The 27,214-nt window shown below is 41.2% G+C and overlaps 1 protein-coding gene across 1 annotated transcript in view; it reads left to right on the top strand.

Moving 5' to 3' along the window:
• The window catches only part of SIN3B (SIN3 transcription regulator family member B), a 76,460-nt gene extending 55,948 nt beyond the window's left edge, over nucleotides 1-20,512 (top strand). The window contains exons 16-19 of the mRNA XM_051972090.1: nucleotides 896-988; nucleotides 3,111-3,205; nucleotides 4,164-4,368; nucleotides 4,466-20,512. Of these exons, the coding sequence (XP_051828050.1) occupies nucleotides 896-988; nucleotides 3,111-3,205; nucleotides 4,164-4,368; nucleotides 4,466-4,696 (624 nt within the window). The 3' untranslated portion in view covers nucleotides 4,697-20,512. The remainder of the gene's footprint in view (nucleotides 1-895; nucleotides 989-3,110; nucleotides 3,206-4,163; nucleotides 4,369-4,465) is intronic.
• Nucleotides 20,513-27,214: the final 6,702 nt, after the last annotated feature.

The raw sequence follows: 27,214 nt of genomic DNA on the forward strand, positions 1-27,214 counted from the left end.
AGTCCCTGCCCTTTGGCACCTTGGGTTGTGCCAGGAGTCTCTTATATTCCCATATAAGGGTACCATGCAGTAGGCTAAAGTGCCCCAGGAAACACTGAGCAGGGGCGCAGTGAGAGGTATTCTTTTAGCTGGCAGGATGCTCTCAGTGGGAAAAAGGGCACTTGAGCGGGGCCCTGGGGGATTCTGAAAGATCCCTGGCTGGAGGAAAGACATTGAATGCTAGGGAAAAGGCCAGCAGGGATGTCTGATGGTGGGCTGTGCTTGGGAAACAGCATTTTACCCCATATATGTAGGGTATGTGCAAAAAATGACTTATCTGGAAATGTCTGATTTAAAAATGAAAAATCTCAAGACATTTAAAAAGAGTTAGCAGACACCCAGTGAAAGAACTCCTGGGAAATGAGTGTGAACCACTACATAGCATTTCCAATCCCTCTGTTTTTGTCCACTCGCATTTTTGATTTCCTTCACAGGTTAATTGTACATTATTTCAAAGTGCAATTGTCAATGCTGAAAAATTATCCATGCATATATCTTGTAAATAAAAAGCTATAATAAAAAAATAAAAAGACTTAGCAGAAGATAGTTATTGGTTCATGATTCTGGATGTCCGTCCATGGAGTCTTGACTCTTCATGAGGTAGTGATTCCCATGCTGCTGTTTGTCAAGGGGCCTCTTGTTTTGATATGGGTTGGACCAAATGACCTCTAAACTCTGTTCCAGCTTTGACATTTTATATTTCCAAACACTTTTGTGCCTCAGATTTCTGACTAGTGTCATAATGTGGGAATCATGTGGGAAAAGTCTGAGACTGTGTAGCTCCCTAGGTCTGCTTAATTGTCTTCTTGCTCTTTGTCCTTTGGTAGTAAGGTGTGCTTGTATTACATTCTTTTAGGTGATGTTTCTTCAGAGGAAAGGGCAGGTGATAATGACCATTGAGTTGCTGGACACAGAAGAGGCCCAGACAGAAGATCCTGTGGAAGTCCAGGTAAAAGCCTCAGCTCTGCAGACTCCATCTAGGTCAGGTGAGGGCCATCTGGGGAAGGCATGCCTGAGAGCCATGTGCGGGCAGCCTCTGTGAGCATTTGGGCTGGCCAGAAGCCAGCGCCCTGGCTGTTCCAGTTGGCTTCCCATCTTGATGTCTGGGGCTGTGCTCATTTTATTAGATTGGTCCTAGGGTAAGAACTGCTGAAGTGCAGCTGGTTCCAGTTTGTTCAAAGATGCTTGGAGGTTTGTGGGGGCACCGGTCTGACAATATTGCTGCTGCACTAGGACAGCCTGCTTATTTTCAGGGAGAAGGGAGATAAATGAAAGCCCAGGTCCTCAGCTCACCTTTTTTTAAACTATGCCTATCTCAACAAGTGTGGCTAGTTGATTCCTTAAAAATAGAGCATTATTTGAAATGACTTTATGAGGGTAAAGGGGTAAAGCTAGAAGAAGTTATCATTCTTTTTTTCTCATATCTGACTTTTATAAAGAGCAGTCCAGAATTAATATATTTTTCCAGTGTACAAATTAACATGTTTTATTCTTTCCAACAAATCTCATTTTTTTTTTTAAAATAACTTTTTATTGATAGAACTCATGCCAGGGTAATTTTTTACAGCATTATCCCTTGCATTCACTTCTGTTCCGATTTTTCCCCTCCCTCACTCCACCCCCTCCCCCAGATGGCAAGCAGTCCTTTACATGTTGAATAGGTTACAGTATATCCTGGATACAATATACGTGTGTAGAACTGAACAGTTTTCTTGTTGCACAGGGAGAATTGAATTCAGAAGGTATAAATAGTCCGGGAAGAAAAACAAAAATGCAAGCAGTTTATATTCATCTCCCAGTGTTCTTTCTTTGGGTGTAGCTGCTTCTGCCCATCTTTGATCAATTGAAACTGAATTAGCTCTCTTTCTCGAAGAGATCCACTTCCATCAGAATACATCCTCAAACAGTATCATTGTTGAGGTATATAATGATCTCCTGGTTCTGCTCATTTCACTTAGTATCAGTTCATGTAAGTCTCGCCAGTCCTCTCTGTATTCATCCTGCTGGTCATTCCTTACAGAACAATAATATTCCATAACATTCATATACCACAATTTACTCAACCATTCTCCAATTGATGGACATCCTTTCATTTCCCAGCTTCTAGCCACTACAAACAGGGCTGCCACAAACATTATGGCACATACAGGTCCCTTTCCTTTCTTTAGTATCTCTTTGGGATATAAGCCCAGTAGAAACACTGTTGGATCAAAGGGTATGCACAGTTTGATAACTTTTTGAGCATAGTTCCAAACAACAAATCTCATTTTAAAGCTATCTTCAGATCATCACAGTACATACTATAAATGCCCTGTCAACTCTGGTCAGGCAGGGAAGAGCTATTAACAGTGTACTTTTGCCACAACACTGGTTAGAGGAGCATTAAGTAAAGTTTATCTTTGCTTAAACTCCATTTGTACTGGCTGCAATTTAATAGCAAAGCTTGAAATTTATATTTGTATTTCCTTCTTCACTTAGCCAAAGAAAGATTGATAAACATTAGGCTGCTGGGTGGAAGAGACTGCTCCCTCTTCGGGCAAGTTTAGTGAAGCTTTTGAATCTTTTAAAATTAATTTTGAATTTACTCATAGCATATAGAATATGAAATAAATTGCCTAATAAAAATCTGAAAATGTGTACTTTCTGTATCTTAATTTATGCATTTGACAAATTTTTAAAAAATACCTGTTTGCTTAGGGTCCCCTTCAAATCCATGTTTGTGAGCTTTGTTGGTTTTTGTTTTTATATCATAGTCATTTTATATATTGTTTATATTTTGCTGATCCTATTTTAAACCATTTGAGGTCCTACTTTACACCATTTGACTTAAAGCTCCATTTCTTTTTATGGATTTTTATGGCACCATTACATTAATATATCATGATTTATTTAGTTATTCTCTGATCATTGGATAGAGAAGTTACTTGTTTTTTTTGCTGGATGTATTGCACACAGTATAGATTACAATATACAAATCTTTAGACAGAGAGATACAATGTGTTTTAGTCTTTGTAATTCATCATAAAGAAAAGACATAGAAGGAATCTTGAGAAACTCTTTTTTTTTTATAGCACTTAGCCAATTACATGGAGCAGTACGTGGGCACAGAGGGAGCATCGAATCCACCAAATGATGGCTTCCTTTTGAAACCTGTTTTTCTGCAAAGGTAAGACCAGAAACCAGTTACTTCTGTCCCATTTTGAATCATCAGCTTAGCTAAGGTGGTTTTGTAACTATGGGAATGAGGAGAGATTTTCTTATGGGAGTCACCTGCTAAGTATATTTACTATGTAGAAGCCTAAGGCTCTTAGTTCAAGATCACAGTGTGATGGGGTACCTACAATGTTAAAGCAATTCCAGCATTTATGAAGAGAAGGAAAGTATCCAGAAAAAGGGAGATTGTAGTCTCACTTCTCTTTTCCTTGATCATGTCACATGTAGTGGCTGCATAGTTTTACTTCTGGATTTTGTGAATTCCCCTCACCCTTCAGATTAGGATGAAGCTAGTTTGCACCAGTGATTAGGCAGGCATCCCCATGAGAGTGTTCAGTCTCTTTTTTGGATGAGAATGAATCAGTTCTGAGTCTGGAGTGGATCACATTTAAAAGACCCGACTGGTTTCAGACCAAGGTTTTTTTGATGTGTAAAAATTTAGGAGGCTGAGACAAGCAGAGAAAACAGATTTTGGAGCAGAGATTGGGAACAGACAATCGATAGTGGATCACACCGTGGCAAGCCTTATGGGACATGGTGATGGCATGAACTATTGAATGAGTCCATCCTCCCAGAGTTCCAGGCTTTTATAGTGACTTTGTCATCTGCCCCACACACAGTGACTGACTTGCCTAGTCAGTGTGGTGTTATTCTGGACCCACCAGCTCCTTGCTGTATTCAGTAAAGTGATAGGCTCAAACAGGATCTTTTAGAAAAAGCATCGATGAGCCAGAATTTCTGTCAGGAAATATCAGAGGGAATTAACATATGATAGTGCTCAGCAGTCCGGCCAGAAGTTGGCAAGAGAGTAGCCCTCCTCGGGGGGTTCCTTTTCCTCCCTTCAGGTCCCAGGTCCCCCTTTTGTAGTTTCTCCCCTCCTCTCTGGATCCTCACTGACTTGCTTGTTATAGAAATCTCAAGAAGTTCCGTCAGTGGCAAAGCAAGCAGGTCCGAGCTCTCCGCAGTGAGGTGAAGAGCTCCTGGAAGAGACTTGTTGGCGTGGAGAGCGCCTGCAATGTTGACTGCCGTTTCAAGCTCACCACCCACAAGATGGTGTTCATCATGAACTCAGAGGATTACATGTACCGCCGAGGGACGCTCTGCCGGGCTCAGCAGGTACGGCCCTCCCCCCGTGTCTCCCTCCCTTTTGGCCTGGTGCTCAGCGGGAGCTCCTGCCCCCAGTCCCTCTGACGGCCCTTGTTGTCCCCCTCAGGTGCAGCCTGTCGTCCTGTTGAAGCACCACCAGCAGTTTGAAGAGTGGCACAGCCGCTGGCTGGAGGACAATGTCACGTCCGAGGCCGCGGAGCTGGTCCAGGACTGGCTGATGGGTGAGGAGGATGAAGACATGGTGCCGTGCAAGACAACCTGTGAGACGGTGACCATTCACGGCCTCCCCGTAACTCGGTACCGGGTGCAGTACAGCCGCCGCCCTGCTTCTCCCTGACTGCTCCGCAAAGGGAAGATAGGAGCTCTCCCGACACTTGGACTCTTGAAAAGAGTGATGGGAATGCAGTGTGTGTATTAATGATATTTATCATAATGGCATTTTACTCAAGATTGGTTATTATGTATTTTCATATGGAACATATTTGTCTCCTTGCAGTATCACTCTGTGTTTTCATGACTGGATCTAAAATGATCATACTGGAGATTCTTTGGGATTCAGTTCTTCAGTCTCAGTTTCATCCAAAATTGACAGTAGGAGACATTGTACAGCTTTGAAGCTTATCTGGCCCACTGGGTGCCAGAAAAAGTAAGGTTGAATCATTATCTTCTTCCAGTTGGGCTGGACTAGCCATGAGGCATCCATGGAGATTTCTGCTTTCCTCCTTCTAAACCACCTGGCAGACTAGACTGTTTCCTGTGCCAACCTGCATAGCTTCCCCAGTTGAGATCTCTGATTGGACAAGCACCCATCCCCTGATCACTGATGGGAAGGAGCAAAACTTAGGTGGTTGATAAACACATTTGCAGCTTTTGCTTCTTTATTGGAGGTGCCAAATCTCAAGAGAATATCTTAAGAAGGGGCCTGTAATGCCTGAGCATTTAGAGACCTGGAACTTTATGGAACACTCAGCCTTGGAGATGGCCAAATTTGTTGATTGACTAAATGGTACTGGCCATGCTAAGCATTGTTTAGAGACCCTTAGGGTCACTGGATAAGAAATCCTTTCTGTGTAGCAGGACCTGCACTTGATCTATTTAGTGCCATCTCAGATGGACCCCCATTGTTTATTCCTCCGGGGATTGCAATCACAGAAGCATTGCCCAGAAAAGTCTCTGAAATCTTGGATTTGGCTTACTGGTTTTTATAAAGCTCCATCTGGTCACCATCTAGTCCCCAGAGGCATTCTATCACTTGGAAAGTGAGAGAAGTCTCTTTCAGTTAAACTGATTGACTATGGGATCAAGGATGAGTTATAGTTGAAACCTGTGGAGTCCCATTTGTTACTGTTTTCCTGGACCAAGTGGCAGATGCCGGCTTTGGCCCTAGAAGGTGAAAGGCCAGGCCTGTTGACCAACATGCTGCCATTAAAAGCTAAATTTAAAACCCTTGGAGAGGAGGAAAGAAGAAGTGCAAGGGGTGTGGAGCCCCTGCCCCTCCTCCACAATGTTGGGGAGGCTTTTCTGGGAATGCAGTCATATATATAAGCAAAGCTAAAGAAATGTTTATTTATTATTTTGTGCTGTTATTTTATGGTTGTAACTTCTACAAAATCAGGATAAGAATCCTCCCTGAAGGACGGATATTGCATTTTTACTTCTGTGTCCGTTAGCTCTCATTCCAGGGCCAGGTGACAGTGATCTATAAGATGCAGCAACATGAGGTGAAGTCCCTGCTCTGGTCTGGTCTTAGGCTTCCCTCTCTGCTCTGAGAAGAGTGCACTGATGGAGAAGGCTGGTCCTTGTGCATTGGCAGCAGGATTCCCACGCCTGAGTGTGGGAGCATGGACTGCAGTGTGCTTGCTCAATCAAGGCCTACGTCTGGGCAGGCCCTGGGCTTGTAGTGAGTCATGAACAGAAAGTAATCAGCAGGTGCTGGTTGGCGGAGTGACGGGCACTTCTTGGTCAGCACACAGATGCACCTCAGTCTAGTTCCTCGGTTTTCTGTGCTCCCTGTTGCAGGGACAGCCAATTGTGCCAAACTTTATTAGGATTTTCAAATACAGATAAGTGTTGGTTAGCGATCTTCTAGGTTGCGACTCTTGGCTTCAGATGCCTTTAATTCTAGGCCCCTAGCGCCATGGAGGCCGCTGCATCCACGCACACTGCCCAGTCTTCTGCCACTGTCTTTTTAAGTAAACTTCATATCTTTGGAGGCATCCTTCTTTTCTAAGAAACTTATTTATAATCCATACTCAAGACGTTCCCTCCGCCCCTCAGTGGCCATTAGTCCTTTGGAACACCTGTTTTCAGGTGCTTCTCAGAAAGTCGTGGCCACCAGAAATGGGGAGGCTCGGGGTGTGGGCCCAAAGGCAGGCATGGCCTCCCGTGGCCTTAGTACCCGTATCTGCTTGCATCTTTGCTTTGGGCCTTGTGCTTCCTTTCCGTTGTTTTGAATGTAGTTTCCTTTTATATTTATTTGCACATTAAAGTAAAAAAAAAAAATAAAACATGGATGAAAGGTCAGATGCTCTACCAGTTGTTTTTCATAAGTAAATGTAGTGCCAATGAAGCAGTTGTTGTGGAAGCTCATGCTCAGATCTGCTCCGGAGGTCAGGCCGAGGTGGCCAGTGCTCTTCAGCCAGGCACTGCCCTGGGCGATGGAGGCATCAGCTGGGAGGGCCTGCGATTGGGAGCCAGGAGGCCTGGGCCATTGTCTTAGCCCATGTTTCTATGGAGACCTCAGTTTTCTAATCTGTAAAATTGATTGGTTGGACAAAGTGATCGCTAGACTTCTTCAGCTTTGATGTTCTGTGTTCTAGGTTGCTTTCCTTTTCTGCTGTTCAATGTTCTGAGATCCTTTGGAACTCAGACACAGATTCTTCAGCCCCTTCCTAGACTTATGTTCTGTCTGTTCCCTAGTTCTAACATCCTGTGTTCTAAAAACTATTCTTTAGAGAAAAATATTGGGAGTTATTCTGAATCTAGAACAGTCTCCTTTCAAGCCATTGTTACCGAAGATGTAGTCCGATATTATTTTTTCAATGATATCTCATTGATTATAATGAATAGAATCTATATAAATTTATATTTGTTTGTTTTGTGACACTTTTTCTCAAAAGACTTAATTTTACTTTTAATGTCATCATCAATACAATCCATCAATACAATCCAAACTACTTTGGAAATTTGATTTTTTGCGTATTTATTTTCAAGGCTACATATATGGCTTAGGTATATGGATTGACTTTTCTTGAGATAAGGTCAAGACATCTGATGGGACAAGAAGTAATAGTTTCAAACAACTCCCTCTTGGGATTGAAGAGTCTCTTACATAATCTAGCCTTTTCTTAATCATCATCTGGGTACCTGTGCCAGCTTGGACCCTGTTAAACACCCCTTTTCCCTTGATATCTTTTCTCTCTATCCTCAGGACACTTTCTCCTGACTACTGCTTCTGAGGTTCCCTTGGTGTACCTCTTCTTTCTTTTCTTATTCTTTAATTGTGAACCTCAGAGTTCATCCTTTTTCCTTTTCTCTTTATACTGCTTCGTACTCTTCATTCACTTAAATGATGACTTCTGTGTCAGGTCACTTTTTTATCTCCCAATAGTCCCATTGGGCTCATCCATCAGGAGCTCAATCAATCTCAGCATGTCTAGAACTGAACTTATCTTCCTATATAAAAGCCATGTTCCTCTTTTCCTGGTTTTCCTATTGCTGATATGGGAGCCAACACCCTCCCATTCATATAAGCACCAAATAGAACTCCATATGCAAGATTTGCTGAGTCTGGCCGCCTCTTCCCTAGTTCTGATTCTTGAAAGTATCTGGCCTGGATTATTGCAGTAGCCTCTTTTGCTTGCACTCTTTAGTCTTTGTCTCAAAGCATCTTTAAGTAATGAAAATTCTTTAAATAAACCTAACCTTAAAGATAAAATAAGTAAATATTAAAACTATAGTTTGTTTAAAATATACATATATTGTATGTATGCATATGTGTATATACATATATATGTGTGTATGTAAATATGTATGTTGCCTATGTGTCCCTCTTTCTATTCATTTTCTAATCTGTGGACTTAAAATATCCTGTTGCTGTTATTTTTTCTCCTGAACATGTTTTACCTTCCTAATGGGCAGACTAAATCATGTCTGTCTTTCTTCATATACTATCAATAGCTCCCCATTCCTTTCAAGTCAACCTCTCCAATTCCCTATCCTCTGAACAATATCCTTACTTATCCTCAGAATTCTCTCCCTCCTTGAAGTCCTACCTCTCTCTTCAAGGCCAAGGTCAGTCATTACTTTCATCAAGCCTTGCCTGATCAGAGCCTAAGTGGAAAAAGTCAGTCCTTTCTCAGGGTCCCCACAGCATCATGTTTATGCCTCACCTTTTATTCTGTACTGGGGGTAAGAGTTCTTCCCCTCTTAGACCCTGAGCTCCACAAGGAGCTGCTGTCTTATTGTAACCCTGATGTCTCCTCAGCCTCCTGCATAGGCAGTTAATGAATAGTTGTTGATCAATACAGCCCACAGTAACTAAAGAGTAATGAGAGATCCAGATGCTGTAGAAGCCAGGTAATGAGAGAGATCCAGATGCTAGAGGAGCCAGGTAATGAGAGAGAGATGGATGCTGTAGGAGCTAGGTAATGAGAGAGAGATGGATGCTGTAGGAGCCAGGTTATATGAGAGAAATGGATGCTAGAAGAGCTAGGTAATGAGATACAGATGCTAGAGGAGCCAGGTAATGAGAGATACAACTCTTGTAGGAGCCAGGTTATGAGAAAGATACAGATACTGTAGGAGCCAGGTTAAGAGAGAGCTATGGATGCTAGAGGAGCCAGGTAATGAGAGAGAGACATGGGTGCTGTAGGAGGAGCCAGGTAATGAGAAAGAGATGGATGCTATAGGAACCAGGTAATGAGAGAGAGATGGATGCTGTAGGAGCCAAGTTATGAGAGAGAAATGGATGCTAGAGGAGCCAGGTAATGAGAGAGAGATGGATGCTGTAGGAGTCAGGTAATAAGATAATAGATGCTAGAGGAGCCAGGGCCAGAAGTAAAGAAGCTCGGATGTAATTAGGAGGATAACAGAGGTGATCTCTACCCCTCAGAGAAAAGAAGGGAAGTTCTATCTTAAGTCAGATTCCTCAAACTCGGATCCGGAGCCCTGGCCCTCCCACACGCCCTCTCCCTGTTTTTGAAGGCCTTGGAAAACAGGGGCACTCCTGCAGATGGCTTACAACTTCTCCAGGGTCAAGGTTGGCTCGTCCAGCCTGTACCTGAACAAGAATCTCTTATTCTACCTCTTCTGCAAATGGTCATCTACCTTTAACATCTTCCAGTGAGAGGCAGGCAGCTCATTCCGCTTTTGGGCAGCTCCAATTGTTAACAAGTTTATCTGATAATTAGTTAAGCCTCAATTGGACTCTTTGCGATTCACCTGTGGGCCACTAGGTGATGCGAGGAGGGGTGGGGAGGTAAAGTGCTGGGCTTGGAATGGGGACCACTTCTCTTCCTGAATTGGGATCTGTCTGGGTCACAAGCTGTGTGACTTTGGGCAAGGCGCTCCACCCTGTGGGCCTCAGCTGCTCAATTGTAAAATGGGCTGGAAAAGGAAAAATCAAACCACTCCAGTGTCTTTGCCAAGAAGACCCCAGATAGGGTCATGAAGAGTTGGACCCTGAAGTGGAGCGGCAGCATTGATGGTTTATCTGATGCGTAGTTCTACGGTTTCCATTCTATCCAGGACAGGTAGAACACGTGTGACCCTGGAGTCCGATGGCCATGTGGGCTCCATAAAAAATACAGAGAAAGGCAGCTGGCCCTGCCCAGGGGAGCACTCTGGCGGGACCAGCAAGCAAGGAGCCAGGCTTAGGTTGTCAGACACATCTGTAGTTCTTGAGGTGGAGATGTCCTATCAGGAAAGGGCCCGTGCCGGCTACGGTTTGGGCATTGCCGAGTTTGTTGATTGAACAAATTGTATAGGCTCTGCCAAGCATTTGTTAGGGAAATAAATTAGAGTTTATGCAGTGCTACATATACTGGCTCAGCTCCACCAGTCCTCATTGCCAGGCAAATGTCAGATTATGCAAGCAGTCTTCATCGCTATGTCTGCAGTGGGTCCCGCTGCCCTTGCTGACTTGATTGATGTTCAGGCCTGGGGTCTGCTTGCAGGAGACTTTTCTTTTTATTGAAACAAGCCCTCCAGTGAGACAGATGGTCTGCGTACACTCCATGGGCAAAGAAGTTTTCATCTTTGTGATCTGATGCATAAGTTCAACTATCTATGAGAGCCCACAAGGATTATGGAGATTCACCTTAAAATTTTGCAAAACAAGGTCCCCCCCTTCAGGCTCCTGTCCTAGGATGATACATGGACCACACAGGATCCCTTCTCTTCATCTTAAAAAAAAAAGACATAGCCCACTCCCATCCAAGTACTTGCAAGCACATCTTGCACCTTTACCACTCTGGCTTTGTCTATTTGCAAAATGCAGTCCCCATGTGTTCAGTTCTTAGGGTACAGTCTAACTTGCCCACTGACTGTCCACATGAAGGACAGATCTTAAGAGTGGCCCCACGTGATCTAAGTCACTCATTCTTTGAATACCAGATGCTAAGCAGCTGCTGCCAGGAGTGGTAGATTGCTGAACTCAGCCCACCTAAGTAGTAGTGGCAGGGAAGGAAGATAGGGACATTACTATTTAAGTACTGGTGAATCTCTTCAGTCAGTGAGGAATTGTGATTATGTCATGAAGTGTCAACTTTAAGATCCCAGAGATTGAATCATTAGTTATTTCATGTTGTGTACATATATTTAAATATCAGTTCTCATATCTGTCTTGATGGTTCCCACTCCGATCTCTGGACTGGCCCAAACCAGCATGTTGATGGAAGAGACCACCAGTTGTCAATAGGTACTCTGTTGGAAAGAATAACTTCAAGAGAGTTATGAGGGTTCTCCATTTCAGTGAATTTCATTGTATTACAGATGGGTATCTAGATTATTCACACTTGTCACCTAGTTTGCTAGTCCATGACCATGATGGATACATCAACCACAGAAACCAATCACAGAAAATAATCATAAATTTTATGTGACCATCTCTTTGGTTGGCAGTCTCCTCTAAGGACAATCCATCATTACTGTTGCTTAGGATCAGTTTTAATCCCAATGAGATGCCCTCAGAATCACCAAACTCCACATAAGTCCATCAATTTCATATTTAGCTATCATAACTTGAAAGAATTACAATTGAGAAAGCAAAGTCTGGAAAGTGGAGCAAACCCTGAGAAAATGTGATATTTGTTTGCTAAGTTATCTTTAGCAGTATTTAGATACCATTTCATTTATTATATAAAGAGAAAATTCGTGTCCTCCATAATAAAATGCTTAAGATTGAAATTTATTCAGCATCCCAGGCCTAAGAAAAAATCCTCTGGAACTTTATAATATTTATAAATAATATAAAATTGATTTCCTAATTTCCAAATTAATTCAATGGACTATTGTATTCTAATAAGACTATTCAAATAAATGCTCATAGCTTAGCACATTGGCTGGGACTTGATAGAAATGCTTGCTGACTCATTCCATTTTTATCCTCTTTTTTACTTCAATGCAACCCCGCTGAGGTTTCGTAAAGCTTTTTTCCTTTTGTCACTGAAACTCACTTTCTTACTCTTTTATTTAATTTTGAAGACTTACTGCAATTGTTTGGTTTTCAAACCAAATTAAACCCCATGTAAATAGACATAAATTTGTCCTCATGACACAGATAAGAAAAGAGATTTAATGACTCAAAAGCATTTTTTCCAGGTCAAGTCTACTTCAATTACTTATGTCTCTAAGAAATTCATATATCATTGGAAAATATTCCCATCATTTGGAAAAGTTTTACTTTCTTGGAGATAGCATCTCGATAATTCTGTTGCAAAGTTAAAAAAAACAAACAAAAATCTTTCAATCTGGTCTTAAAAGTTTAGCATTATAAAGGGGAAAATTCCTGTCTTTTAGGATACATCTTGTGCATCCTTTAACTTTAATGCATATCTAGTTTGGCTCCTTCCTACCTGGTGTATTGCCCTTTGCAAACTTAGAGCATTGAGAAATACTGCTCCCTGGTGGCTGAGGCAGCTTGGGGAGTCCCAATTTAACATTCTTAACCATCGCCCATGCTTTCCCAAGGTGTGTGTGTGTGTGTGTGTGTGTGTGTGTGTCAGTGTAAATGCCAACACTTTTATTTTTAATCAAGTATTTCTTTGAAATCTCATGACATCCATGATGGACAGAAATAAGACATTGGGCATGAACTGAGAAAATACATGACATGCAGAAAGTCAATCAGTACTTTAGTCTAGCAAGATGACCACAAACTGACGAAATGCCTTTAAAACTTCTTTATTCCTCCTAAGGTGATCGTAATAATGCTGCATTTGATTGTATCCTGTCCAGTCCTGAACCTCTCCTCAGTCCCCTTATCTTTGGTCTCATACCTGTCTGTCTGCCCTGTTCTTCCATTAGTGATTTGCTTCTGAGAGGCTTCCTTTTTTGGTGATGAGCCCAGACTGGCCATACTCCACACCTCTCCTGGCACCAAGACTCAGCTTCCTTTTTTCATCCTGAAGACTCCCTCTCTCAGACCAGGTCCCTTCTCTGATTGCTAGGGCTGGTCATGCTCCTGACTTGCAGTCCTTTGCCATCAGGTACCTTCTCTTCTACCTTTTGCTTTTCAACTCCCTTTGGTGTGATATTTTTCTCCATTATAATTATAATGTGAGATCTTTGAGGGCAGGGACTTTCTTTTTGATCATATTTGCATTCCTAACCCTTAGCATCATTCCTTACATACACTAGTAAGTATACATGTAGTAAGACATTATAATATATTGGCTTATTGCCTAGTTGTCTGTTCCCCAGGAACGATTTTTTTCTCCCCTCTTATTTCTTCATTCTTGGTTTTCCCCCTGCAGGACAAGTAAGTGTTATCCTAAGATCTTTATATCTGTCTTGTCTGGACAACACTAATCTGTCTCCTGTCTCTACCCCTAATTTCTTTTTTTCCTGCTTAATAATCAGGCAGGGAAATCCAACTCAGTGATATATCACCTAAGCTAAGATCATAAAATTAAAGCTAGAAAAAAAGCTTCTTTGCAACTCTCGTTTCTTCTTGAATCTTGATAAATTTCCCATAATGCTTGGTGTCCATCTTATAACAGCAGCTGTTTGTTACTTGATATTGTAAATTTTGCCCACAGATTCTGATTGAACCTTTGTTGTTCTTGTTTCTTGCTCACTGTAATTTATCTAGTTCCTCAGGAAAACTGTTACAATAGGAAAAACACCAATTTTGGAGTCAGATGACCTAGATCCACATGCTGCTTCTGATATTTAACACCTGTGTGACTTTGGCAAGTCACTTAACTTTTCTTTATATTTAAGATGAGGTGTTAGAGTAGATGGCCTCTAAGGTCCCTTCCATCTCTAGATCAAAGATAGCGATGATTTAGCTTCCATCCTTCTGCTCTTCCATGTTCCATCACTTACACATATCTAGAAATATCCTTGGGGAACCCACTAGGCCCAAATAACCTCCTATATACCTTTCTCATCATCCTAGTTGTAAAGATCGCATCATTTATCTTATAGGTCTCGTAATTCTCCTATACTTACAGTTGGGAGCACAATCTTCTCCTCTCTAGTAAAAGGAACTATTTCATGTATTAATTTACAGGGTAAAATTGTGATTCTCTATTTTTCCCATCAGGAATTTCAGTTCCTTACTCTGGGAACATTGTTATTATAATTGAAGCGTTTTCTCAAGCATCTTTATTATGGGGGTTCTAATTTCTCACCAAGTTCCCAAATCTGTACCATCTGTTCCCAAATGCTGGGAGTTTAATCATCCTGCTAGTTTTGCCAAAGATGGTTGCTCCTAGACTCACCTTCAGAGATACCAGTGTTCCATGACAACCATTCAGTACCACCAGATGAATTTTGCTTTTAAAGAAAAAAAAATTGGTGGCCCTTGGTTTCAGGAAGAAATTTGGAGTTATTAAAAGAACTTTGTAATTTTTCAAACGTGTCCCTCTGTCCCATTTTCCTGTTCAATTGTGAGCCCAAATCATTGTCCATGCGCAGTGTCTGTCCAAGATATAACTACCAGTTAATATCATTCAGCTATGTAGTGTAGTCAGTACTTCAACTTGGTTTCTCCTGCATGGATAATTAGACCAACTCTTTTGAGTGATTATGCATGCCATTGCAGGATGAACTGTGATTTTCCAGAGTCTGATAACACTCAATACAAAGTCGTCCATAAAGAAAAAAACATCTAGAAGACTTCACTCTTTGATTTGGACTCTACGCTGGATTTTCTCTGTGACAGTTGTGGATGCTGGAGAACGCTTTCCCGTTTCATGCCTTTTTTGATACCAGTCAAGGAAGCTTGCATAATTTGAGAATGTGAACTGGAGATTCCTTTTTTGGAGGAGAATCTTTGTGGTATCTTTTTGTTGTATTAAAGCAAAGGCTTTTTCATAGTCAACAAACAAGCCCAGTGAGAACTTGCATTTTCTTTGTGCATGGGATGTTTGGTTTTTGTCAATGGTGTGATGACAAAGGTGTGCTATATAATGGAATATTTTGCTTGTGAAAGCCTGTCCATTCTCTTTATTGAGAATATCCTAACGTGTACAGGTTATTCTAATTAAAAATGGCACATATATTAGATATGTTGGGGTATAGTCACTGAAATTCTCTTGGTTTCCTTTGTGTGTGCATATGTATGTTTGTATGAAAATAGGATCCAAAGTTTTTTCCCATACTTTTGATATCTCTCCCCCTTTTTTTTTTAATACCTTGAGAATCCTACAATGTCTTCAAAATTGTGTAACTTCCAAAATAACTCTCCTCTCTATACACATAGGGTCCAATCTAGTTCAGCTATGACTCCCATCTTTGTCCTCTTCAGGGACATTTGTGCTTTAGCCAAAAGCCACATCTGAGATGGTGATGTTAGGGTCCAAATATAATGGCTCTACTGGCCTTGTTGGTGAAAGGACTGTGTTATGAAAATCTTCCTAAAGCATTTCTGTTCTTTGTATGTTATACTTCGTCCAGTTTCATCCTTAAGTACCCTTGGGATGACTTTCACCAAGTCTTTTCACCAAGCTTTTTTAAAAATCAGTTTTTCCTTTCACTGTTGGTTGCTGTTTTATTAAGAAATACAGGTTATAACCTTCCACCATTCTGCTGCATAAGAAATTACAAACAAATTTATTGAGTCTAAAGCAGTGTTGTATTTGGCTGCCTTGTCTCATTATTTGACAATTGAGTCAAGTACTTTGCTCATCAAGGTGATTTGGGGGGCTTCTCCTTATGGCAGTTGATTTTATATTGATTGACTTTTGTATGAAATTGCAATTAGTGTTGTTTTCCTTTTATTCATGAATTAAAAAAATTTCTGGCATCAATAACATAACAATTAGGTTGGAATTGCTTTAACAAATCTTTTTTTCATTTTTATTCTTATAGGTTTATACTAATTTCTGTCAAGGTTACCACCAGCCTTCCAGTTAAGAAGGTTCACAGTTTTGTAGTCACAGATGACTTCCCACTCATTCCACATTTTTGCCAAGTTTTTCTCAATTCTGTCTTCATTTCTTTAGTCTGAACTGTTCCAGCAAGCTCCCAACTGATCAGACAACTTCAGCTATTCCATCACCAATCTTCCACATAGCTGCCAGTAGTAGTCATGTATATGCTACTCTCCTGCTCAATAATAATTGTTGTGGTTACCTATTACTTCCAGGATCAAATACAAATTCCTCTGTGTGATATTTAAAGCCCTTCTTGACCAAGATCCAATCAACTTATTCCCCTTCATGAATTCCATGGTACAGTCAAACTGGCCTTCGTATTGTTCCTCACAGACTATACGCTGTGTCCCATTAACTGGTCTTTACACAGGCTGTCCTCCATGCTTGGAATGCACTCCCTTCTCATTTTCCTGTTGGAACCCTTAGCTTCTTTCAAAGCTCAGCTCAGATACTGCTTCAGGTATGAGCCTCCTAGCTGCTAGTGCTCATCAATGACTTTGTACTTAGTTACATGTAATTTGCATTTCATTATTTTGCACATCCTTATGTGCTTAGCTAATTTTCTCTCTGGACAGAATATAAGCTGCTTGAGGAAAGGGACTGCTTCTATCTTTGTCTTTGTGCAAGGCACTGGGGATAGATACATAGTAGTAGACACTCAATAAAAGCTTGTTGGTTGATTGCTTGCTTATTCTACCAAATAGTTGGTCTGACAGAGATTATTCAGAAATTCTCACCTCCCACTACCATCATTACCAATGAGTCATTTCTTGCCTGAGGAGACAATCACATTTGTGTTTTGTGATGTTAATCCAATGTTTATTTACTATGTCTAGCACTTTTACTCAAAGACAGTATTAATAGAGACATGAGATTTTTGAGTAATCTTGAGTCTGAATGTTATTTGTGAATTACTCATGAATCACATTTTTAAAAAACATTTTTCATCACCCTCATCTATTTCCACCTTTGCATTGAAATTGATATACATATTGATTTAATTTGGAAATTTATTGAGCTATTTTTGGAGTTTTTCTACCTCTTCACACCCTGGAGCAGATGGTAATAAGTTCAATGATTTCCTGTGTGATCTTCTTGGAAATACAACGAGTACTGTGATGCAAGATAAAAAATGTTTTGTGCCTTTTGGTTATGAAATAAAATCAGCTGACTTCTTTATTTTCCCTCTTCAAGAAGAACCCGAGTGCTAGTTTGATTTCACTAGTTTCCTTTTGTCCTTTTATTTAAATTATGGTGAGAATGTCAAGATGATGGTGGGTTCAGCTCATCTAGTGGTAGGTTTGTATGTATGGGCATCTTTGGATCTCACAGGACACATTGCCATTTACCAAGAGACTCAATCTCTACCAAGAACCACCTCAAATCTCATGCTTACCTCATTGAACTTTCCAACTGATAATTCTGTCTAGACATACTTCTCAATGATCAGAATGCTTCTGTCCTATACTTGCTCCATCCCAGTGATGTGAACCTCTGGCTGCCAGTGTATAACTCTTATTCCTAATCCTCGTTTCCTCACATTTATCTGCCTCAGCCCTACCCACTTGTGTCCTGCCCTTCCACTGTGCCCCCTGGAATGCCTGCTCCACAGTGAACAAACCACCATTTCTCATTTTTGACAACATCACTTTCCATGTTCTTCGGCATCCTTTCAGCACTGGCTACTTTTTCATACTAATTTCCCAATTTGCCAGTCATGGTGAGGTATTGGAATGCTTCTCATTCCCCATTGACATCTCCTCTGAGAGAGGAGAGTGAGATGCACAGGTTCACACTCTGTAAACATATCACCCAAATTAAATCCTGGTGTTATCTTTAACTCCCCTTTATCCACTTCTTCCTTCTTCCCTTGGACATTGGACTTCCTCCAGTAAATCTCCCATATTGAACCAGGTTCATAGTCTTTGCCATTCCACTTTTCCTTAAGTTTGACAACCTGTTCTTTGTCCTTACTGTGACCTCCCTTCCCTCTCCTGACCCACCTAATTCTTTGTCCCGCATCCTAGGTTCCCTCTCCCTTTGAGTGCTTTTGTCTTGTTCATCATGATTTGCCTGTATCTGCTTCATTCACTTTTATTCACGTGCTGCTGAATGGGGATTCAGACCATCACAAACTGGTTCAAATTTATATTATCTGATCTTAACTGGACCCTCAATGCAAGGCCTCCATTTACTCATCCACTGGAGCAGCTGTTTCACATTTTCTCCTTCTCCCCTGTCCTTCACAGTACCGTCTCCTTCCTTTTAAAATGAGATCCTTAAAATTTGCTTACATCACATTACCCACCTGTCCACGCCTCCATCGCAGTCCTGGCCCTCTGCACAAGCCCTTGATCCCAGCCTCTCCCAAGCCCTCCAGCAACATCCAAACAAACTCTGGTGTGCTTCTGGCTCACTTGTGCCAACTGCTGTCCCTGTCCTCCCTGTGCAGCTCGCTCTCTTCCCTCAGAGTCTCCGCCATCTGCATTCAGGGCTCCCCATTTCTGCTCTTTCTGCACTCTGCCTTCAGACCTCATCTTGAACTGAAAGTACTAAGTAGCTCCCTGGGCATTGGGTCAGGAAAATGCGAGTTCAAATGTAGCCTGACATTGACTCGCTGCAGTATCCCAAGACAGTCAAATTACCTCTGTGTGCTTTGGTTTCCTCATCTGTAAAATTGGGATAATAGCACCTGCTGCCCAGGATAGTTGTGAGGATCAAATGAGATCATATTGAAAAAGCATTATTAGCTCAGGATCTGGCACAGAAGCTATATAAATGTTAATTATTAACTATTAATGATTTCTTGTTAGTCCTTGATTCTCAAAGAGGACTATCGGGGAGGGGATGCCATAATATGCAAGGGAGCTGGATTGAGGGAGGGCTATGTGCAAAGTCATGTCCTCCAGAGCCATCTGGGTCCAGGGACCAGTGAGATCAGGATGATTGGAGAGGGCCCTGGAAATGGCCTTTCCTTAATCCTGATTGCCCTTGACTTGTGCATGACATCTGGTACTGGCGATCATTTCCTTCTAAGCTCTCCTGACCTTTTATCTTGGCTCCATTCTTCGGTCTCACCCTTCTAAATCCTCTTCATCTAGGTCCTCTTTATTGAGTCCGGGTAGTCCCACAAGGCTCTGTCCTGGGCCCTTTTTTTCCTCTCTCAGGAGGCAATACCATCCGCTCCCAGCGCTTCAGTTACTTCTGTGTAGGTGGTTCTCCGGTTTAGGGATCAATCCGTAGAGTGTCTGCTGAGCTGCTTTGACCTGAGGCAGCTACACACTCTATGATCCTGAGCAAGTCTCACTACCTCTCTGCCTGTTTCCTCAAATGTAAAATGGGGATCATAGTAGCACCTATCTCAGGGTTGCTTCAAGGATCAAGTAGATAATTGTACAATGTACAAAAGAGTGCCTGGTGATAATAGGGACTTAATAAATTTCCTTCCCTTTTCCCTTTTCCTCTTGAACTGCCATCCTGTAGGCATCTCCAACTCAAGTCCAAAACAGAACTTAACATCCCCCTCCCCAAGCTCTTTCCCTCTATGAGCTTCCTTATTACTGTTGAGAGAGGGTATCATCAACCTGGGGTCCTTGATTCCTCTCACCTCTCATATCCATCTCCTCCTCCCTAATGAAGTCTGGACTGGGTGACTACAACCGCTTGGTTTCCCTCATTTCTTTCCCTCTTAGCTGCCAACCTTGTTACCACATATGGGATCTAAAACCCTGTTGGGCATTTAAAGCTCTTCATCCTGGGGCTCTTCCAACATTTCCAGCCTTCTTACATCTTACTCCCCTGACCCCTTTCTGTTCCTGGAACATGACATTTCACTTCCTACCTCTGTAGGAGTGCCCTCCTCCCTCCATTTCCCTGGCTTCTTAAGACTCAGCTCCCCATTCCACCTTTTGCAGGAGGCCAAAGCTGCTAATGCAGATTTCAGGTTACTCTTTCAGGTGACATTCATCTGCTCTGTAGATATCTTTGATTGACTGAACCTGATTTCATAATAGGCACTTAAGTTTAACTTAATGGTTGAATTTAATGACTATATAAAAGAGAAAACAGGAATTAAGAGGAATAGGACCTCCACGGAGAGAATCAAAGACCTTCCTCAGCATTTCCTCTTCTAGCTAGTGACAGCAGCTATTTGTCTCTCCATTAGAATGTGAGCTCTGTGACAGCAGGGATTGCTTTTTGCCTTTAAAAAAAATATGTATTCCAGCACTTAGCAAAGCACCTGGCAGGTCAAAAATATTTCATCAAGGCTTGTGGACTGATTAACTGGTCATCATCTCATCTTTAGAGTGCCATTAATTAGGCTAATGGGGGTTGTAATGGTTGATCTAAATTAAATGTTGATTTTTTAAAGCATCTTCAGTCCCATTTCCAACCATTTTGCCATCATCATTGTAAGAACAAAAAGGTTCCATCCACAACTGAAGTCAATTTTATATTTTGCTTTGTTTCATGAATTGCTATGATGTTATTATCTTCTCCTCCTCCTGGATGCACTCAATTTCAATCATTCAATAAATATTTATTAAGTACTTTCTATGTGCCAGGAAATGTGTTAAGCCTTGAGGATACAAAAAGAGGCCAAAGACAGTTTACAAAAAGTTTACAACATAATTGGGCAGAAAATATGCAAACAAACTTGTAGAAATACATAGAGAATAAGTAGGAAATAATTAAAAGAGAAAGCACTAGTATTAAAGAGAAATTGAGAAGGTTTCCTGTAGAAGGTGGTATCTTAGTTAAGGCTGAGGAAGCCAGAGAGGTCAGAATGGAGAAAGGAGAGTATTCCAAGTATGGGAGATGGCCAGAAAGAATGTCTGGGACCCCAGAGAGGGAGAATCTTTTTATTGGAACAGTCAGGAGGCCGATGTCACTGTAGGTTAGAGTATGTTTCAGGAAATGAGGTCCTTGATTCTCTCCCTAGAGCTTCCATTCCTCTGCTTCTCAGAAGGATTTCCTTTATACAGTTAAATTCAGCAAGCATATTTATGTACCAGATACTGATAGGAACTGAGAATAGATAAGTCTTTGCTTTTAAGGAGCCTACACTGAGTAGGTGGGTAGTGGTAGTGGTGGTAGTTACAGAAGTATGATAAAGAAATGAATATTTATAGACTCATAAATACAAAGGGTTTTTTTGCTAGGAGAAGGGAATGGTTGAGAGCCTTCAGGACTGGAAAGGATCAGGAGAGACCTTTGCAAAACATAGGATTTGAGCTGAGAACTGAAAGGGAGTAAGGAATTCCAAAGGCAGTAGTGAGGAGGATTAAAGGTTTCAGGCACCAGGTACAGCCTATACAAGATCATGATGGCAGGAGATGGCATGTTAACAGAGAAGGAATAGTAAATAGGTCAATTTAGCTGGTCCATAGAGTGTGTGTGGGATTTGGACCACATACAGATTTGGAGATTAATCATAATGGTTGGGGCTTCATAAAGGATTAAGCGATGCTAGGACAAGAAGGCAACTGAGGATAGACACAAAAATGAATTTTGAAATGGATTTCAAAAAATTCAGGATTTCAAAGGTCAGAGGTACAATAGGAATGGTGTACTAGATAAAATGAACCCAGGTTATGATGAGAATGAAAAAGTTTAGAAGGAATAAGACAGAATGATGGAAGTATAAGAGATAGTCAAAGATGAATTTCAAAGTTCAAGGTTATAGAGGCTGAATGGTTATGGATGATGAGATCTAAGGGTATGGCATCCTTTTGTGTGACTAATAGGATATGAAGTATTGATGAACTGGAAGCCCAGCTATATGTAGGCTGAAGTCCCCAGGTATAAGACCAGAAGTTGGGGTGGAGAATCACAATTTGAAAGTTGATTATCTCTTAGCTCAAAAAGAATCCCTACTATAAAATATTAGACATTTAGTCATCCAATCCAAGTTTTAAAGACTTCCAAAGAAGGATAAAAAGTGAACTAGGTAGGTGAAAAAAGAGAATGATCTAGGGGTTGGAGTGGGGTACCTGTGATTTCTAGTGATGGGCAAGACTGTGAGCCAAGTGCTCAATTTCTTGAGAAGGAAGGGGAATGATCTGGAGTTGGAGGTTATCTATAATGCAAATGAGAGATTTCAAAGAGATTTCTGAGAGCAGAGGGAGTATGGGAAGAGGCTGTAATAAAGCATTTGCCTCTAACTCTGACCCTGTGAGGACATGAATGTACATTCAGGAATGGAGACTGTCCAGGGATGAAGTGAATTTTGGAGAGGTCAGGTGCCCTTGAGGGCAAGGAGATGGAAAGGAAACTGTAGGGGAAAGATTTTTGTTTTGTTTTGTCTATATCTCTAGAATTTAGCTTGGTGCCTGCTTGTTATTAATGATGATGATGATACAAAGGGCAGTTTATTAAGAAATGGGAAGTTGGATGGAAGAGGGGGAGATGGGAAATGGGATCAGAGAGGAGATGTAGCCTAGGAAGGCAGTTTTTCCCCTGGCAGCCGTTGACTCTGAGTCACAGGAAACTCTGAATCACAGGAGAGTAAATTGTCACATTCTTCTTTCCCGATGAACCCCAGTCTCTCCTTCCCAGCACCACTCTGCACCATCCTCACTCTGAGCTGACTTGTTTAATTCTTCTGTGAGGGATGAGGCTGGACCCTGAACCTCCCATCCTGGCTTGGGCACAAGAGTCCTTATGATATTGCTTTCAGCTGGTGAGGAGGGCAGAGACTGAGCTTTGTCTGCCTCCTGTTTCACCATAGACACTGACTTGTTCTTCTCCCCCCAGGATGGAGCAATGCTGGTGCATAGACTTCAGTCCAGATCCTGCCATTGTTGTGAGGACATAAATTAGCTCCATTCAGGCTCTCTGCAACATTGGCTAAATATCTGGGTCCTGCCATCATTGTCTACCTGGTTTACTTCATCTGGGATATCTGGAACTAGATATTTTGTGGACATCTTATATTCAACTTGCCCAAACAGATCACTGTCTTTCCCCCTTCCCTTTTCCCCAACTTTTCTGTTACTGCCCAAAGCCCTGACAGCTTCCCATTCCCTTAGGCTCAGAACTTGTGATCCTTGATTCCTCACTTACACTGTGTATCAACCAGGGAGCATTTGTTAAGCTCCTACATGTATCAGGGACTTTGCTGAATGTTGGAATTGCAAAGATAGGTCAATCCATTCTGTTCTCAAAGTCCATAGGATCCCCCTTCATCACAAACTCAGTCAACAAGCATTTGTTAGGTGTGGGCTGTGTGCCATGCACTGTTAATAGCACTGGGAACACAAAAGAAAAAAAAAAAACAAAAAAAAAAACGTAATTCCTGCTCTCAAGAAGAGTACATTTTAATGAAGGGATTTGTGCAGTTTTTTCAGTCTGACTCTCATAACCCCATTTGAGATTTTCTTGGCAAAGATACTGGCGAGCTTTGCCATTTCTAGCTCAGAAAGCTGAAATAAATAGGATTTTTTTGGTCATGATTCCCTCTTGTTATACCTTCTTAATAAATCCCTTTTTTGGAAGTTGATTCTGATCATGGAGAGTCCTTTGGATGGGGAGCTTATGAAATTCATACAGTTAGTAAATGACTGAAGCTGGATTTGAAATCAGATCTTCCCAACTCCAGGTTCAGGGTGCTATCCACTGGGCCATCTAGCTGTCCTCTAATGAGAGAGACAAAGATACAGTGTAAATGAAAGGTAATCTCAGAAGCAAAGTACTGTCAATGGAGGTGAGAGGAGCAGGGAAAGAAAGCATCTTGGAGAAGCAAGGATTTGAGCTGAGTCCTGAAGAAGGCCAGGAGGCAGACATGAAGAAGGAGAGTATTGCAGGCAGACAGTGAGCCAGGACAAAGGCTTGAAGGTAGGAGATGGGAAACACTGTGTGAGTGCCACTGGGCTGGGCAATAAATGCCAATAAATAAAAGTAATGTGAAGGGAAAGGGATTTAAATGTTAAATAGGATTTCAGATTTGATCTGAAGGTAATAGGGACTCTGTGTGTATGTGTGTGTGTATGTGTGTATGTGTGTGTGTGCGTGAGAGAGAGAGAGAGAGAGAGAGAGAGAGAGAGAGAATGACATAAAGAATAATGGGAGACAGCCTAGTCCACAGGAAAGGGATGAGAATAAACATTTAAATAGCACCTACTATGTGCCAGGCATTGTGCTAAGTGCTTTACCGATATTGTTTCATTTGATCCCCACAACCCTGTGAGGTAAGTACTATTATTATCCCTATTTTACAGTTGAGGAAACTGAAGCAAACATCAACTTGCCCAGAATCACCCACTTATGAGGAATCTGAGGCTGGTTTTGAACTTGATTCTTCCTGACCGAATGCCCATTGCTCTATCCACTGTACCACGGATTACTCCCAAAGTCCAGGAGGCATCCGGTTGGCAGTAAGGAACACAGAAGTTTGGTTCATCTGGAACGTTGAGTTTATGAGTAGATATAATACGCAGTAAAGTTGAAAAGCAGAATTGTCTTGTATGGAATTAGCAGCCAGTGGGTGGCTGGTCCTTGAAACAAACACAGATTTTCCTGCCCTGTTTCACTTCTCAGAGCATAATAATAGCTAAGATTTATATTTTAACATTACATTTGATTACATGCCAGGTACTATGTTGAGTACTATAAATAGTACTGTATTTGATCCTCATAGCAACCCTGAGAGGCTTCTATTATTACCCCCATTTTACAGATAAGGAAACTCAGGCAAACAGAGGTCAATGACTTGCCTGAGACCTCACAGCTAGAAAGTTTCTGATGTTATAGTTGAACTCAGACCTTCCTGACTCAATGCCCTGTCCTCAGCACCACCTAGCAATCTCACCAGAACATTTTCTGCCTGCTCCCACAAGAAACTTAAGGAATTGTACTGTGATAAAAGAGTTTTCTCTGTGGATGGAGAAGGACTTCTGGGCCAGAGCTGAATGTGTATACATAATCCCTGGATCTACCTCTCCTTGAATTTTTTGCTGCTTTTCCTAACGGTATAAGAATTGCTTTGAGTTGCTGGGCCAGGAGTAAGAGCAGCTGCCTTTTTTTAAAAATCAGTTTCCATGTGTTTGTGTGTATCTGGTGTCTCTTTTGTATTTATTCTTTATTTTAGGTGGATGAACATTCTGATAGAGAAGTGATGAGGTGATGAGATCAAAGCTGTCTCTGACAACCAGAGAACATTAATAGAGTCCACTGGAATAGCAGAGGCTGATGATAGAAAAAACACCTGCAGGCTTCATCTGAGTATGGCAGCAGATTCAAGCATCATGACCTCTCTCTCTCTTTTTTTTTTTTTTTTTTATAATAAATTTTATTTTATTTAATAATAACTTCGCATTGACAGAATCCATGCCAGGATAATTTCTACACGACATTATCCCTTGCAATCACTTATGTTTCGTTTTTTCCCCCTCCCTCCCTCCTCCCCCCCCCCCCAGGATGGCAAGCAGTCCTATATATGCTAAACATGTTGCAGTATATCCTAGATACAATACATATTTGCAGAACCAAACAGTTCTCTTGTTGCACAGGGAGAATTGGATTCAGAAGGTAAAAATAACTCGGGAAGAAAATCAAAAATGCAAATAGTTCACATTCATTTCCCAGTATTCCTTCTTTGGGTGTAGCTGTTTCTGTCCATCATTTCTCCAATGAAACTCAGTTAAGTCTCTTTGTCAGAGAAATCCACTTCCATCAGAATACATCCTCATACAATATCGTTGTCGAAGTGTATAATGATCTCCTGGTTCTGCTCATCTCACTTAGCATCAGTCCATGTAGGTCTCTCCAAGCCTCTCTGTATTCATCCTGCTGGTCATTCCTTACAGAGCAATAATATTCCATAACATTCATATACCACAATTTACCCAGCCATTCTCCAATTGATGGGTATCCATTCATTTTCCAGTTTCTAGCCACTACAAACAGGGCTGCTACAAACATTTTGGCACATACAGGTCCCTTCCCTTTTTTAGTATCTCTTTGGGGTATAAGCCCAATAGAAACACTGTTGGATCAAAGGGTATGCACAGTTTGATAACTTTTTGGGCATAATTCCAGATCGCTCTCCAGAATGGCTGGATTCGTTCACAACTCCACCAACAATGCATCAATGTCCCCGTTTTCCCGCATCCCCTCCAACATTCATCATTGTTTTTTCCTGTCATCTTAGCCAATCTGACAGGAGTGTAGTGATATCTCAGAGTTGTCTTAATTTGCATTTCTCTGATCAATAGTGATTTGGAACACTCTTTCATGTGAGTGGTAATAGTTTCAATTTCTTCATCTGAAAATTGTCTGTTCATATCCTTTGACCATTTATCAATTGGAGAATGGCTTGATTTTTTATAAATTTGAGTCAGTTCTCTATATATTTTGGAAATGAGGCCTTTATCAGAACCTTTAATTGTAAAGATGTTTTCCCAGTTTGTTACTTCCCTACTAATCTTGTTTGCATTCGTTCTGTTTGTACAAAGGCTTTTTAATTTGATATAATCAAAATTTTCTATTTTGTGATTGGTAATGGTCTCTAGTTCATCTTTGGTCACAAATTTCTTTCTCCTCCACAAGTCTGAGAGATAAACTATCCTATGTTCCTCTAATTTATTTATAATCTCGTTCTTTATGCCTAGGTCATGGACCCATTTTGATCTTATCTTGGTATGTGGTGTTAAGTGTGGGATCATGACCTCTCTCAATGAGAGAAAGACTAACTCTGGCATTGATCCTTGGAGACCAGCAGACATCAAGGAAGAGTCCATATAATTCTAGGGCAACAGGAAATGAGAAGTACCTCTAAGTCTCATATTTTCTCTACAGATGTGCCTCATTATCATTACTATCTTCAAATTTGAGGTCACTTTCCTCTCGGACTTTTATGTATGAAAAGTGAGAGTGCATCTTTTTTTTGGGGGGGGGAGGGGTTTGGTCATGATTCTTTTGTTATACCTTCTTAATAAATCCCTTTTTTGGGAAACTGATTCTGATTGATAATGGAAATAATTTGATTGATCTTTTGGATGAGTGTTTATGAACCACAATATTAGATATTTCAGTCTATCAAAGTTATCCCTAGAACTCTGAGGGGAATTGTAGTCAGCACTTTCTGGAGGACTCATCTATGTCATACAAGAAAGAAGAGCCGATAGCTAACATGTTTATAGAGCCTACTTTGCGCCAGGTATTGTGTCAAGCTCTTTGCAGTTTTTGTCATTTGAACCTCACAACAACCCTAGGAAATAAGTGGTGGTGTTATCCCCATTATGGAGATTAGA

Source organism: Antechinus flavipes, chromosome 1, assembly GCF_016432865.1.
Source record: "Antechinus flavipes isolate AdamAnt ecotype Samford, QLD, Australia chromosome 1, AdamAnt_v2, whole genome shotgun sequence".
Lineage (NCBI taxonomy): Eukaryota > Metazoa > Chordata > Mammalia > Dasyuromorphia > Dasyuridae > Antechinus > Antechinus flavipes.